Here is a 15,589-nt window from a genome sequence, read left to right on the forward strand (position 1 = left end):
TACCGGAATGTTTGGGGTTATGCCTTCAGGGTCAAAGAGCTAGAATTGCTCAGAAGTCTATTCCTCTCTCAAGCTGTGCAGGTCCAGATATTAAAGTCACCTCTGTGTGCTCAGTTTCCAAGTCTGGAGGAAGTGTCACAACAAACAGAATGGTGAACAGACTTGGGACGTGAGTTATAGATCTGCCCCCACACTGAGCACGGTTTCCTTTATCGGAATATCTGCCTGAGAACCCAGATTGCCACAAGTGTAGACACTGAGGACATTGAAGGCATAGGAATAGGAACCAAAACCAAATTATTTTTATTCTTAAAGGATATAGAGAATATATGAGCATAAATTTTCTTCTCGCTGTTGTGTTTAGAATTTTGATATTCCTTACTGCTGTACTGAAAGTGCTGTTTCAAAGGGTCTTAGCTGTTTGGTTTCACAGGACAGTCTTAAGTCTGACAGCATGGTTGCATCTGTTTAGTTAGTTGTTGGTATTAGAAGCTCAGCTGCCAACCCTTGATGTAATCCAGTATCTTAACTTTGCCACTCAACACTGAAAGTACTTTCTGGCTTGCTGGGATGGATTTGCTTCCTCCCAGAAGTGTGGACGTATTACAGTATCTACAGAACCTGTTACATAAAATGCCTCCACTCAAGATGTTTTCTGGTTTTGGTTAAGGCACTCCACAAACATGTTTATACTACTTACTCTGTGTTACCCATGTTTTAAAGAACTTTATCCATTTTTTACCATTTACCCATTTTATCTGTTGCTGTATCTGATGTACATTTTCCTTGTTTAAAAAGATTTTGAAGTAATATCCTGGGATGTAAATTTTGACAAAAGTACCCTATGAGCTAATATTTTAATGTGTCTGTGACTCTCATATCAGCAGAATGTCTAGAGCAGAGATCCTCAACCTTCCTAATGCTGCAGTCCTTTGTTTAGCACAGTTCCCCATCTTGGGATGACCCTGCCCCACCCCACCCCCAACCATGAGATTATGTTTGTTGCTACTTCATAACTAATTTTGCTACTTTAGGAAGCATAATGTAACTATCAGACATACAGGATATCTGATATACAACCCCTGAAAAGAGTAATTCAACAGCCTCCACAAACGGGTCACACCCCACAGATTGAGAACTGCTGTTCTAGACCTTCCAAGATTAAATAGATGGCCAAACCCCTCCCTAAGAGCTCTGAAAGTCTTGGTATCCTGTGGCCCCTGAGCTGTGGCCCCTGTGCTGCTACCATCTGCTGATTTCTGCTCCCTCTGCTTAGGCAAGGGAAAGGCCCGTTGCTCTCCTAGTCTCCTGCAGAGCAGCTTAGCCTCCTGTGACCTTCAACCCTGAATGACCTTTCCACATTCCCTGGTGGTTGGGCTGGGCTGCAACACAGTCTTGGCCCAGGCACTTACCAGATATTTCCCCACAGCTTCCTCCTGAGAGAAGCTTTACTACCGGCTGTTTAGCAGTGGACAGTGTGGACTTAGTAAAATTTAATGATGAAAGTTGCTTTTAGTAACAACTTTTTCAGTTAAATAGTCTTACAACTATTTCAGTATTGCCTATTAAACTTGTAAGAAACCTATCTTGAAAAACTAATTAAAATGTAATTTTTGTACTATATGTCATTGTGTAGCTCTTTTGCCAGGTGGCACAGGGAAGATAATGCCTATTTAAATTCTATCGAATTTAAGCATTAAATTGTTTTCTTAAAAAAAAGAATGCACCACTGTTCGCTGAACGTAGCACTGGCTTGCTGATTTGAAGTCTATATTTAACATTGTTTTCCATCCCATTTCCTTTGGATAAGCGATCATATGACTGTCTCTAAATGACTTGTGACTACCGAATAGTACTAGATGGTCATGTTTCCAACCGCTCATGACAACGAGACTGAAGGGGTAGAGGGAAGAAAGGCATGAATCTAAAGATATATAAATAGAAGGCAAGTCTGTTTTAGTATCTTCCTCCGACCTCTCCCCCTCCTGTCACCTCTGCCTCCTGAGTGCTGGAATCACAGGCATGTGCCACCACATCCGGTTGTTTTAAGCATTTTAATATAACTCCTTTGTCCTTGAATATTGTTACTCTGTGACATCAAGCGTCAAATGAAATTCCTGTTGAGAAGTGTAGTTTTAAAAGCATGGCTTTCTCAGTTTGCTTACGTGTGATGTGTGAGTGTGATGGTCTTTGTCCTTCTAACTGTGTGCAAACATGCCATGGATTTGGTTCTAGATCCAAAGGCAGCCAGAAGAGGTTGGGTCAGAGTTAGCTAATCTTATAAATGAAGGTTTGGTTTTGTTTTTTAAAGAATTAACAAAAGCGAATGGCAGTCTCGTGCAATAGATGGTATATGGCTTCACTAAAACTTTCAGTACCTGACTCTTTACAGAGAATGTTTACTGAATCTTGTTACAGATTCTCGGGTTTTAAAGTGAATTAATAACCTGCTAATTGTTTAGAAATTATCAATGGAAATAATTGCTGATTATATAATTAAACATTCTAAATACTGAATACTGGTGAATATAATGGCTATGTGGCTACTGCGTTAACATGGAAAAAACTATTTCTCTAACAGCTAAATATTGTGTCTTTTGAATTATGGTGAAGCCACAAGTAGTTTTCATTTGATTCTTTGTATGCTGTCTTAAATTTTTAGATGCACTTATTGTATTTATAATGAGAAACAAAAATATGTACTTGAATATGTACATGTTATTTTTTCTTTTTGTGTTGGAAAGGTAAAATAACTGAATAGAAAGTTGGTGGCCGAGACTGCACTTTATGCCTCATGCTTAAACTCTTAGCATGTTCGACCCTAAACATGGCAAACCCTGCATTAGAGCACTACCTAGGCAACCAACCCCTGAGAACTCCTGAGGACGTCCGCTCTGTGGCCTTTCATTTGCTTTTCCTCTTATGTTAGTTTGAACCTACCCTGCTGAGGAACAGGTAGGTTACATCAGGAAACATGATGGCTTTCTGAGAAATGTGCCAGGAAGTGTGTCACATAGTTTACATTGCAGAACTTGTTTGTGCTGCTGTAATCAGGGCATCCAGTGCATGTTGATGTGTCCAGGAACAAGCTTAGCCTTTAAGAATGGAAGGGGTGTAACAGTAATTATATGGCTGACTGACAAAAGAGCAGTGGGTTTTAAACATTTCATAAGTTTTTAATACTTCTTTTTTTTTAACCCTATACCATCAAAGTTTCATTTTCCTCACATTAAAGGTAAACATTTCAATATATTTATAAATACTAAGTATACAAAATAAATATGGAAAATATTTCACTTGTATAAGTAGAATTGATTATTGCTTTATTCACCTTAGCATTTGATTCTGGTACATGTTGCCCTACAGTGTGTCTCTACCACATTTTACCTGTGCTTTGAAGAGTAGGCCTCCCTTGTTTCCCTGTCATGAACAGTGCTATAGGAAGCAATCTCAGTCATGTCTCTTTATAGTTGACATCACATTTCTTAAGAGTAGATAATAAACCAAGGAGTAGAAGTTCTGGGTGTGAAGATGCCAAGTCGCTCCTGACAGTCTTTGAATGCCTCCAGCAGTCTGGATTCTGTGGTAAGCTTTTTATCAGAAAGAATTTTGTATAAGAAGCTCTTTTAGAGCACTAGTTACAGAGCCATGTGGTTCTTCTTTGAGCCCCTACATCATGGCTGGTAGCAGCTCCACAGACAGCACAGCGGGCTGCTGTAAAAGGGGTGTGCATTTGAGAAGGGCTCTTAGCAGGGTACATGGATAGACGTTGCTCCGAGTTACGCTTCTTCTGTGTCCAGATGACCAGGTGCCAGGAATGGTTTATTTCCAATTTATGTTTTTACCTCTTGAGTACCTAAGTTTACACCCTATTTATTTAAAACATAATTGGACCAGGAGATGGCTTAGCTGGTAAAAGAACTTGACTCTCGAGCCTGGGATCTGACTTTGATCCCAGAACTCACAGTGAAAGGAAAGAACTAACTCTAGCTGTCCTTTAACTTCTCTATGTTCACTGCATACACACACACACACACACACACTAACAATAACAATTTAACATTAAATAGATAATAGTTACAATATATTAAATACTATTACATATGTTTTACAAATATTGACTTATTTAATGCACATAAGAATCCCATAAGGGGTAAATACTGTTCCTATTTCCATATTGAGGTATTTGAAACACAGTGAGATTAAATTAACCAAATATAATTATTTTTCAGTGTCAGTTCCTTACAAATTAAAGAATATGGAGAACTAGTGGAAAATCACTGCCGGTCAGCTGTGTAGTGTGGACTGTCTCATGGCTCCTCACTACAACAGCGGCGAGCCTGGCTCATGGTCCCGCACAGATAAAGACGGACTGTATTTAATGTTTCTCACTTTCAACTCTTGAGTACCAGTATGTGCATGCATTAACATGCTTGGCTTTTATGGTACTAAGAATTTGTAGCATAAAAAAATAAAATCCAAGGGTGATAGTAATCTCTATTAAATGCAATATTTAGTACTCAGCACACCTGGAATTTGAATTTTCAAGATGGATAAAATATAATATTTAAATATCCAGTAAAGATCACACTTTGCTTTTTTGAAAAAAAAAAAAGGTCCTGTTAGCCCTTTGTTTTGGGTTTTCCCCCCAATGGATATGAAAGTGACTGTCGAGAACTTCTTTTCTGTGAGAGAGCAGCTCCTGCGCCTTGCCTACAAAGCCTGCTTCATTGTTGCTTTTTAGACCTTTCAACTGTATTTAGGACAGAGTCATGGAGTCATTTGCAGGTCTGGAATCACAGATATTTATCAGCAGCCTCTTGTTTTCTCCCCATTCCATTTGTTGAACAAAGCACAGAGAACAGTATCCATTGCTACTCTGGTAGTTTGAGCTGGACAGCTTCAAAACTACAGATAATGCACATGTCTTTGTTTAGGAGGCGACAGGCCAAACTTCTCCAAGTTTCTTCAGTGTGTGGCAAGCAGCCAACCCCTTACATGCTGCAGTAGGCAGGACAGGAAGCCTTGACCTCGCCTTGTAGATGAACTTTCTTACAAATCTTCTGAAGCACAGACCCTCCTTATAACTTGTAACTGGGATTTTGAGTGAAGTTGCATTGTAGAGTGCTTGATGGGTGTGTATGAAGGCCTGGGGACAACCCCAGCACTGAGCGAATTAAGCAGGGTGGCATGAAATTTGTCATCCCGTCATTTAAGAGCTGGAGGCAGGAGGATCAGAAATCCAGGATCCTCCTTAGCTGTGTAGCAAGTTTGAAGACAGCCTGAGCTACACAAGAGCATGTTTCCAAAAGTATCAAATGCTACAAATTTCCCTCTGCCTTAAAAGCAGTGGCAATAATAGATTTGTGGGTTCAAAGTAGGAATAGCATGCAAAATTAAAATGTCAGCTCAAACATGGCACTACATAGTAGAGATGGTTATGAAGGGCAGTTCTGTGAAGATAGAGGCCTCTGCCATGAATGGTCAGCAGCCAGGGGTGAAGAATCCCGGCTGACCTGAAGTGGTATGGGCAGAGGACCACTGCTGGCAGTGACTGCCTCCTCAGAGGGGAATTCAGGTCAGGCTTAGGATGTAAGAGCTTAAAGGCTAAGTGTGCACAGTGGATGACCGAGGGCATCTGTGGAAACTTATCAAACCGGCAGACGGTGCCCTGGGCTCAAGCCTTTCTTATCTTCAGGTGAAGCTCTGGTGTGGACTCCTTCCTTGCCAGAGGTCACCTCCCTTCTGGTGGTGGAGATTGTGGCAGGGAGGAGTTAGCTACCTCAGCAGATGTTGACGTTAGCAGACAAACAAGCCCAAAATATATCCTGTAAGAGGAGATGTTGGCCCCCAAAGCCTGGATCTTATTCATGGGTTGGGATGCTTAACTCGTGGATTCAACAGCCTTTGGGGTCCAGTCTGTCTATAAGCAGAAGCTGCCTCCATATATTTCACATTATGAAAACACTACTGGTCACTAAATTGAAAGGCAATTAAGAAACAGGAACATGAACAGATAGCTGCTAAGGCAGCCGTGCTGGGTGTAGCCCATTTGCTGCTGCCTCTCTGCTGGGCGCAGTATGTGTTCTCCACCTTCAAGATATCTGCTGCTCACTGCCCCCCTTCGATTTGGGGGATGACACTCCCCATGCCTTTACAGTACTAAAGTCATGACAGTCCTGGTGTAGTCCAGTAGTTCCTGTGATGTTTCGGCAAATTTGCCCAAAGTATGGCCAGATATGTTGCAACTAGTTAGTCTTGGTCAAAAGTTAATTATTTCATATAGAAGAAAGATAAATTTATTTCATTTTTAAAAGCATATCTGTGGTCCAGCTTGGTTTGCCTCTGCCCAAGGAGCTGTTGCAGGTCCTTGATTGGCATTGTTCCCACTCTTACATACAACTTAGCAGCCAATATGAGTTTCTAATTAATCCCCAAAGTATTGTTTGTAAATAAAATTTGAGATATATTTTCAATATGTTCATTAAATCTGTATTTGCTGTAAGTCCAGGCTCTGCCTTCCCATAAGGTGGATTTCCTTGAGTTTCTAGTCTGTTCCATGGGTCTGTTTTGCCAAAGTATCCTGTTTTTAGGAAGTATCAACTTCTTCTTTAGGCACAGTGCCTATATTTATCACTGTCGGCCATTGAGTTCCGTGGCTGAGCTAACTCAGTTCTTAGTCGGGGTGTGTTCTCCCAGCAATGATTAGAACAGTGGCATGTTTTGTTGGTTCATTTTGAGTCCCATTCTTCTTTAAACAAATTTAGTTGGTTATTTTACTTGATTTTCTTCTAAATGTGCATGATTTACAGAGGTCTGTTTCTGGTTAAATGTGCCATGTTTGACTTGGTAGCTAGCTTGTAGAGAAAAGCGGTTGTTTCTGAAAAGATTAAATAAAGTGCCACCAGAGAAAGATGGTGACACAGGGAGAACACAGAGGTGCTGAGGACCTACTGTGAGCGCTTGCCAGAGTTCAGTTTCTGAGAGTTGGGACTCTGCACTGTGCTTCCTGTTCCACAGACATCAAAGGGAAAATATGACTGTCCCCAGAGCAGTCCACTGTCAGAGGACAGCTAGGAAGCATGGCTTCTTGTGTTGAGAGAAGATGCCATTAAGTTGTGGATGGTAAGCCTTCCTGTTGTTCTATTAGTGACAGTTGGAATAATAGCATCCCACACTGCAGCTGTTATGTGACTGCCCCAGTGACCCTCTGAGGCTGCTGCTCTCATAACCCCCTTAATCCTCATCGCAAAGCCCGTGAAGTAGATCCTGTTATTAAGCCCATTTAGCAAATGAAACATGGTAAAGTAATTTGTGCAGAATTCCGGGGTTAAGAGATGGCTCAGCTGGAAAGACACTTACCGCCAAGCCTGTCATCTGAGTTCTACCCATTGGGGACACATGAGGGAAGAGAGATCAGGTCATAGAACCAGTAAGGGTTGGCACTGGGATTCACATTCTGAGCCACTGTGAGCACCTGAATCACAGCCATCAAGATCCAACTTCTTGGAACCTGTGAATGTTACCTGGGGCAGAGGGACTTTGCAGGCAGGATCTTGAGAAGAAGTTTATCTTGGGTTATCTAGTTAGGCCTTAAACATTGATTATAAGGGGAAAAAGCCAGTAATATGACAATAGAAGCAGAGGAGGAGGCTCCAGGACTCCATGCTGCTGCTTTCAAAATGGAGAAGAGGTCCAGAGCCAAGGGAAGCCGCTGGAGCATGGCCTTGGTGACACCTTGGTGCCAGGCAGTGGCGCCGGTTCCTTCCTCTGACCTCCAGAACTGGAAGGTCACATGTTGATGGTGGTTAAGCATTAAGTTAGAGCTTCGGGGAGTGCCTATGCAGTTGGCCAGCATGCTATGGTCCTATAAGACTTACCATTACAAACAAGCTTCCTGCGAGTCCTTGGGGAATGAACTCTAGTGATAATCCCCAGTGGCCAGCCTTAGGACATTTGTTGGATCCTCTTGGTCCTTGTCTCTTTCCGAGGGAAGATTACTCAGCTGATCTTCAGATGTACCTGTTCTGTATTCAGATGTGCAGGAACTTCAGATATAGACACTTTTCCTCGGGCTTGAAAGAGAGAGAAGCTAAAGAGAATGAGCGTTTGATTGTCTGCTTTGTCTCAGCTGCCAAACTAGGGATTTTTATTTTGTATTTAGTCTTTATAATCTAATCTGACCCCTCTTATTTGTAAATATCCCCGTCTTGGCAAAAAAAAAAAAAATTAAATTCTAAAATACTAAACAATGGGCACAAGGTCAGAATCACAGTAAATCAGAGTAAAATTCCGCCTCTAACATCAAGAAATATAAACAGTACTGCAGTCCCTTCTGCCACTGTGAACTGACCTTGCTAAGAAGATCAAGTTCAATTGGGGCGTGTTCTGTGGTGTTCCCAGGAAAACTGCTGCATTACTAAATCACCCCTGACCTGGTGTGCCATGTGCAGGCTGGGCAGCTTCCCAGATCGCCCTGGAGGTCCGAATTCTTTCTGCATGCCTCTCACCTGGACTTACACCTGTGTTCACTTTAGTTTTCTCTACTTGTATGCAAGTGCTGAGAACAGATCACCCACAAAACTCCAGAGCAAATTTAAACAGTGATCTCTATAGCACAGGGGTGGGACCCATGATCAAAACCTGTATATAAACAATTGTATTCTTAGGTGATATATATAAATAGAAAAAAGCAAAATGGCTCAGAGGTTAAGGGCATTGGCTGCTCTTCAGAGGACCTGGGTTCAATGCCCAGCGTGGTGGTTCACAGCTGTCAGTGACTTCAGCTTCAAGGGATCTGACACCCTCTTGATTTTTGTCAGAGACCAAGCATGCAGATAGTGCACAGACATGCATGCAGACAAAACACTCATTCATACACATGCTTGGCTTTTTTCAAGAAGAAAGAAAGAGAAAGAAAGGAAGGAAGGGAAACAGCATGGTGGCTCATACCTGTAATTCCAGGACATGGAATAAGAATAATGAGAAGTTCAAGGTCATCCTCACCCACAGTGTAGTGAGTTCAGAGTAAGCCAGAAATTCAGGAAATAATATCTTAAAATGAATTGGGGGTGGGGGACAACAGCTCAAGTGTAAGAAGAAAGCAACTGGCATGTTACAGAGCGACAGCAGTGGCCCCGAGGTCACAGTTGGAGTTTTCACAGTGGTCTTGAGCAAGTCATGATTGAAAAAGAAGAAAAACCACAGTTTTTATTTCAGTTCTCTACATTTTCCTTTTCTCTTCACCACCCTCTACCCCTTCACAGGCAAGCTTGTCGCTTTCTACTCCCAAAAAGGCCTTTTAACTTTTAAGTACACTTATGGGTGTAGAGGGTAGAAGTCTGTTTCTTTAGTCTAATTACAAGTTGTGTGTGTGTGTGTGTGTGTGTGTGTGTGTGTGTGTATACATGTAGAAGGACACCTAGCTTTCAGAACTTGATCTTGGAAACCTTAGTTTTACATAATAGTATTTTGATGACTGAATTACTTTAATATTGATCAAGGGTTAGAAAGATTTTTCTGACAAGTATCACATTGCATGTATGTATATGTGTGACAGCCTAATATCTTGCTAGCTGTGTATGTACAGCCAGTGGCACAATTACTACAGTTTCTAAGCTGTCAGGGAGTATGAATGCAATCAAAGGACAGTATTCATCTGTACACACTGAAAATTAAATTGTCTTGTTTTTACATTGTGAAGTGTTTTTTTCTTCCAGTCATTTAAAAGTTAAACCTATTCTTAGCTGATACTGTGCAAAAACAGGTGACAGACCAAATATGGATGTTGGCAGTAGTTTGCTGGCCACTCACCAGACAAGCTGCCTGATGACAAGGTCATTCTTACATCTCCAGTGCCATTCTAGCTTTTAAAATACATTACTAGATTCTTTGTGTATATGTTGTGTTCACAGGTATGCAGGTTCCTGTGCCTGGGGGTAGGGGCGGAGGTTGTTCCTCAGGAGCTGTTCACCTTATTTTCGAGACTGTTTCTCACTGGCCCAGAACTCACCCTATAGACTAGGGAAGTTGATTGTGACGCTCCAGGGATCCAGCTTAGTTTGCCTCTCCAATACTGGGGTTATAAGCATGAACCACTATGCCAGGCTTTCTAATGGGCCTCATCTTCAGGCTTGCATAGCAGGCTCGTCACTGGGTTACCTTCTGTGTCCCTAGATTCTAACTCTATTTCACATCTAGGTTTGGGGTATTTTAACTTTTAAAAAGATGGATTAAAAACTATATCTGACATGCACACAACATAGAAAAGTCACGGATGTGGACAGAGCATCATTAACATTTCATCTGTGTTCCTAGATGTGATATACCCAGAGGAGGCTTCTTTCTTCTTCCTCTCCAGTTCAGGAGGTCAATCTATTGGTTTCTTCTAAATATATTTCTTTTCCCTTTGTGGGGGTTGGTTTGGAAATCACAATTCTGAATAGCAAGATACTATGGGGAAGCTAAATGTCTACCATAGAGTGCCCTTAGAACTTGAAAATGGTCTTCGATGGCAAGACTCATGGCACCTAACAAATATCGTGAGCTTTGCTTAATGCTGCACTGCCTAGTCCACATTACTGAATTGCAGACTCATCCCAGGAAAATAGTTGCACATGTAAAAGAAATGTTAAGTATTTATTAAAATTATCAGAATTCAATTATAGAAAAATTAAATTTTGTTATGCAAACATGAAATTATAAACTTTTTGTGGGGAAAGGACTGTTGCTTATTCTGGTTTTGGTTCGGGTTTTTATAAAATATTTTAAGTAATAGAATGGGACTGGAGAGATGGCTCAGCAGTTAAGAGCACCGGCTGCTCTTCCAGAGGACCCACGTTCAGTTCCCAGCACTTGGATGGCAACTCGCAACTGTCTATAACTCCAGCTTCAGGGGGATCCCTTCCACAGGCAAACGCTTACATTCATTAAATAAAAATAAAATCTCAAAAGGAAAGGAGGTAATAGAAAGGGTCAGAAATGGAAACCCTGTGCCAGTAACCACAGAAGATTTTGTGAAAATCTGAAAGTCTATGTGTTGGGAAATTCTGATCTATATTCACTAAACTCCTCTCTTACTTTGTAATTTGTTTACCAGCCTGGTTTGAGGTCTAACTGTTGAACTACGGTGTCCTCCAAAAAGTCACTATTCATTTTTAAGCCTCTCAAATTTCCCCTTTGACTTCTCTGATTCTGTTGCTCACTTTGTCTCTGAGACTTGCTTCCCTCCTGTTTCTAAGTGTGTTCTTCACTGGCTGTTCTTTTCTCTGCTCTCTATTTCTTAGACATAAGGCATAACTTCTTGAAGATGCAGTAGCCCTATCAGAAGCAGCTGTGACTGCTCAACAGCTGTCTTTATGTAAAGCAAAGCTTCTAGCTAGCACTGAACACCCGCTTCCTTCCACTCCCATCTCTCTCTCACAGGAGTCTTGAATTCATGGCTCTCCTGCCTCTCCCCAGTTAGTGCTGAGATTATAGATCGTACCACCATACCCAGCTGAATAAGTTCCTGATAAGTCTCTGCTTTTGTTGTTCTTTGTTTTAAGTAGGCGCACATACACACACACACACACACACACACACACACACACACACACACACATATGAATGTGTGTATGTATATAAAATGCATCGCAACCTTTGTTTATTTTGTTTTGTTTTGATGTTTCTTTATGATGTCTCACTATATAGTACTGGCTGGCCTCAAATTCTCAGAGATCCACCTGCCTCTGGCCTTCCAAGTGCTGGGATTATAGGAGTATGCCACTATGCCTGGCTCTTTGATCATTTTGAAACCAGGTCTCATTAAGTTGTGTAGGCTCCCCTGAAACTTTTTCTGTAACCCAAGCGGCCTCCAACTCACAGTCCCATGCCTCCGCCTCCTGAGTATTGGGATCAATGCTCCAGGCCTGGATTCTGACCCATGCACATTGTTGAACTACTAAAATATTGTGCATTACATATATGCATTACTAAAACCTATCATTATAGACATTCCACTTAAATGTGTGCTTCTGGAAAAAAAGGCTTAAGTCATATTTATTTAAGTCAGTACTTAATATGTGGGCATTCTTGTCCCTGTGTCTGTGCATGCTTTGTGAATATCTACATTGTATCCATTCTGTTGGTAGAATTGTTGAGCTGCAGTTCCTGTGCATCTGAAGCTTGGCAGACATGGCAAAGTCTTTCTAAAATCTTGTAGCAGTTCACAGTTATCAGCAGAGCTCTGAAACAGGCTTTTGTCTCGGCCCTATCCAATAATAAGTAAAGCTTAGCATTTGAAGGTCTAGCAAATAAAAATATTTTATTTACATTTTGACTTATTTTGAGTGATGTTGAGTTTCTTTTTTATCAGTGGTTCTCCACCAGGAGTAGTTTTGCCTCCAGGGACATCTGGCAGTGTTGAATCTGAGAGAAGGCCTAGAAAGGAGATTCTGCTAGCACCTAGTCAGGACTCGGAAAGTGTTGCTAAGGTTCATCCAGTGTGGTCCACACAAATGACCCAAATGCCAGTAGTGGCCGGAGTTGAACAACTTACACCATCTTGTCCCTTTTATTGACTATCTGCAGTTCTTGAGTTATTATACTAGTTGCTTTTGGTTTGTCGTGTACATGGTTCCACCATCTCAGTTTGCCTTCAAGTAGCATTTCATTGTTCCACATACAGTAGAAAGCCCTGGCAAGCATGGGCTTCCATCCCCCCCTTCCCCCCCCCCCCGCCCCGCCTGCGCTGCTGCACTCTTTCACTTGTCTGTGATAGGTCAGTGTAGTGAAGAGTTGATTTTCTATAAAAGTGTAGAGCCACATTGAAGTGTAACATGTACCAACATCATGCTTCAGCGTGTACTTGGATTACGTTTGGCATCATATTCATGCATATTTGAAGCCATCACTAGGGCTACATGTGTCATTCCCCAAACGCTTCTCCTGGGCCTAAGTCTTTTCCTAACCCAGCCACCAGTTATCTGCTTTTTGGCACTGTAGATGTGTTGGTGGTGGTAGTTTTTTCCTTGAAGTCTTATAAAAATGCAGTCATAAACCATGAGCTGATTTTTTTCTTCTCTCTCTCTCTCTCTCTCTCTCTTTCTTTTTTTATTTTTTTTATTTTTATTTTTTTTGGTATTGAGGTTCACTCATGTTGTTCTGTATATCTTAGATATACACATTTTTAATGACAGGCGTGTCGGGTAGTTAGAACCCTGTTTTAAAGAGCATGCTGAGTTCTAACCACCCGCTCTGGTTTTTGTTTTAGGCCATGACTGTCCAGGGATTGTAACCACATGAGAGCATTTACAGCTGCAGATGTCACCTGACTCATCCCAGAAAAGCTGCCCTACAGAAAATATCCATATGACCACATCCATTTCTTTACTAAATGGCTTAATGGATTTCCTTTACTCCGATTCATACGAAAGCTGCCCCTTTCAACCAAAGCAGGCAAGGATTCTGCATGAGTCAATCCCAGAATGCCATTTTCAGGTCACGAACAGGTGAAGAAGACCTCATGAGTAGCAATCATAGAGACTCGGAGAGCATCACTGGTGAGTCCACTTTGATGATGTTGAAGTGTTATTTCCTACAAGACAAAGTGTACATTCCTCAGTCTGGCCTGCATGACCTGCCGTGATGAAGCCCCATCCTCCCTGTGTAGCCTGGTGTCCCTGAGATAGACTGACTTAAATCCATCTGTCCTTGGTCTCCTCTCACATTAGCAAAACCTGCCTTCTCTGCAGCTCTTTGTGTCTGACTCCCATATATCCACTGAACCCCTGTGAGCAGGAATCATAAGCCATAAATCCTATGATTATGTACCTACACGCATCTGACCACAGAGTCTGGCACACTAGCGGCCCTTGGGATTTGGAATGGTATGTCGACAAGGTTGTAGGCCCTTGATGTTATATCTGCAAGAATAAATAATTTTTTAAAAAATAAAAATAAAGGAGCATAAGAGAACTTGCTGTGCTGCCATGAGGACCAGAGTTTGGATCCCAGCCCCTGGGTAATAAGCTGGGGGGTGCCCTGTACATGCCTGTAGCACCAGACTCTGGGAGGATGGCAGTGACAGACAAGCTCTAAGGCTTGTTCGGTTTCTAGCTCAGCTAAAAAACATAAGCCCCAAATTCAGGGAGAGCCCCTGTCTCAAAGGAGCAGGAGGAGAGCGATAGCAAAGGGGTGATCTAGCGTCCTCTTCTGGTCTCCATGTGTACATCTACATATACACATGTGCATAGTCACATAGACACAGAAAAATAGGTACGTAAATGAAGTCTTTTTACAGACTCAGAATACTCACAAGTATTTTTCCTAAAGTTTTTGTTTTAAACCTCACTAAATGGAGACTGGGGGGTGGTTCAGTGAGGAAGGAAGTAGCCAGTCATACCTCATAACTCAAGTTCAAGCCCCAGATTCCATATAACAAAACAAGCTGTACGCAGCAGCACGCTTCTATAATCCCAGCACTCCTATGGGGGCGGGGAGGCATCCGACACAAGGTGCATCAGCCAACTAGCCTGACTTGTGCAGCACAGCAGAAACAAGGGCAACCGTGTCCCAACAAGGACCGAAGGCAAGAGCCAAACTCCTGAAGGCTTTCCTCTGATCTCCGCATGCGTGTTGTGGCACACATGTGCCTGCATGTACACCGAAGACACATCATTGTCATCAGCATATTAATAATCAATAGCTCACAAACCCTGACTTGTGCAGCCTTTTCTAGACTATCTCATTTATTAGATTTGTATTTGCTAAAGATATATTACTGTATTGAATGTATTTATATACTTACTCCTCCAGAACCAGTTGTTATAAAACATGGTGTAATTAAACACTGTCAGTACATAGTCCTGCTTTTCTAAAGCTTTAAGTCCAAAACCTTCTGAATTCTTCTGAAACCCAGATGAAACCAAGGCTGTCTTTTTAAATCCAGCTTTATCATCATATGTTTACTAAGGTATAGAAAACAGTGCCCATGTTAAGCGTAGTGTTGAGTCTTGACCAATATGTAACCAGTGCAGTCAAGGTCTGTAAAGCAAGCTCTCTCACATCCAGATCTTCAGCCCTCACTTCCAGCTGCAGGCAGCCCTCAGCCCACTCAGTACTTCTGTGGATGAGATTTGCATATACTAGAATTTCAGATGAATTGAGTTTGTCCTTTTGTAGCAGGGTGCTTTCTGAGGTTTTTCTATTGATTGATATCGGTTGTAGATGACACAGTAGAGAAAGAAGCTCATCCATGAGCTAAGCCTTCATTTTCCAAAGGAGCAAAGGGGTTCAGCCTTTTTGGAAAAGACTGACACCAGCCAGCTCACTCTAGTTACTTTACTTGAACGTTATACAAGGTTAATTGGGGCTGGAAAGATCTCAGCTACCGAAGTTATCTTGCCCTTGCTGCCACTGTAAGCAGACAACCCACACAAATCTCAGTCCATGGCTAGTCATAATCAAAGTAAGAACTCTAGGTTAGCCAGGAATGCCATAGGACGAAGGTTGGTGCAGCTGCACACTCTCATGGAGCACCAAGTACAGATTCTCTAGAGAGACATTTCTTCAAGGTTCAAACAGTCTCAAAACAATTTCTCAGCCTCTA

General features: G+C 41.8%; 1 protein-coding gene across 2 annotated transcripts in view; it reads left to right on the forward strand.

Annotated features, from left to right (window-relative positions):
- Trak2 (trafficking kinesin protein 2) overlaps positions 1 to 15,589 on the forward strand; it is a 59,193-nt gene that overhangs the window by 12,160 nt on the left and 31,444 nt on the right. For both annotated transcript variants that reach the window (XM_034498227.2, XM_034498226.2), the window contains one exon: positions 13,253 to 13,541. In XM_034498227.2, the coding sequence (XP_034354118.1) occupies positions 13,451 to 13,541 (91 nt within the window). In that variant the 5' untranslated portion in view covers positions 13,253 to 13,450. The remainder of the gene's footprint in view (positions 1 to 13,252; positions 13,542 to 15,589) is intronic.

The sequence above is a fragment of the Arvicanthis niloticus genome, chromosome 3 (assembly GCF_011762505.2).
Source record: "Arvicanthis niloticus isolate mArvNil1 chromosome 3, mArvNil1.pat.X, whole genome shotgun sequence".
In the NCBI taxonomy this organism is placed as follows: domain Eukaryota; kingdom Metazoa; phylum Chordata; class Mammalia; order Rodentia; family Muridae; genus Arvicanthis; species Arvicanthis niloticus.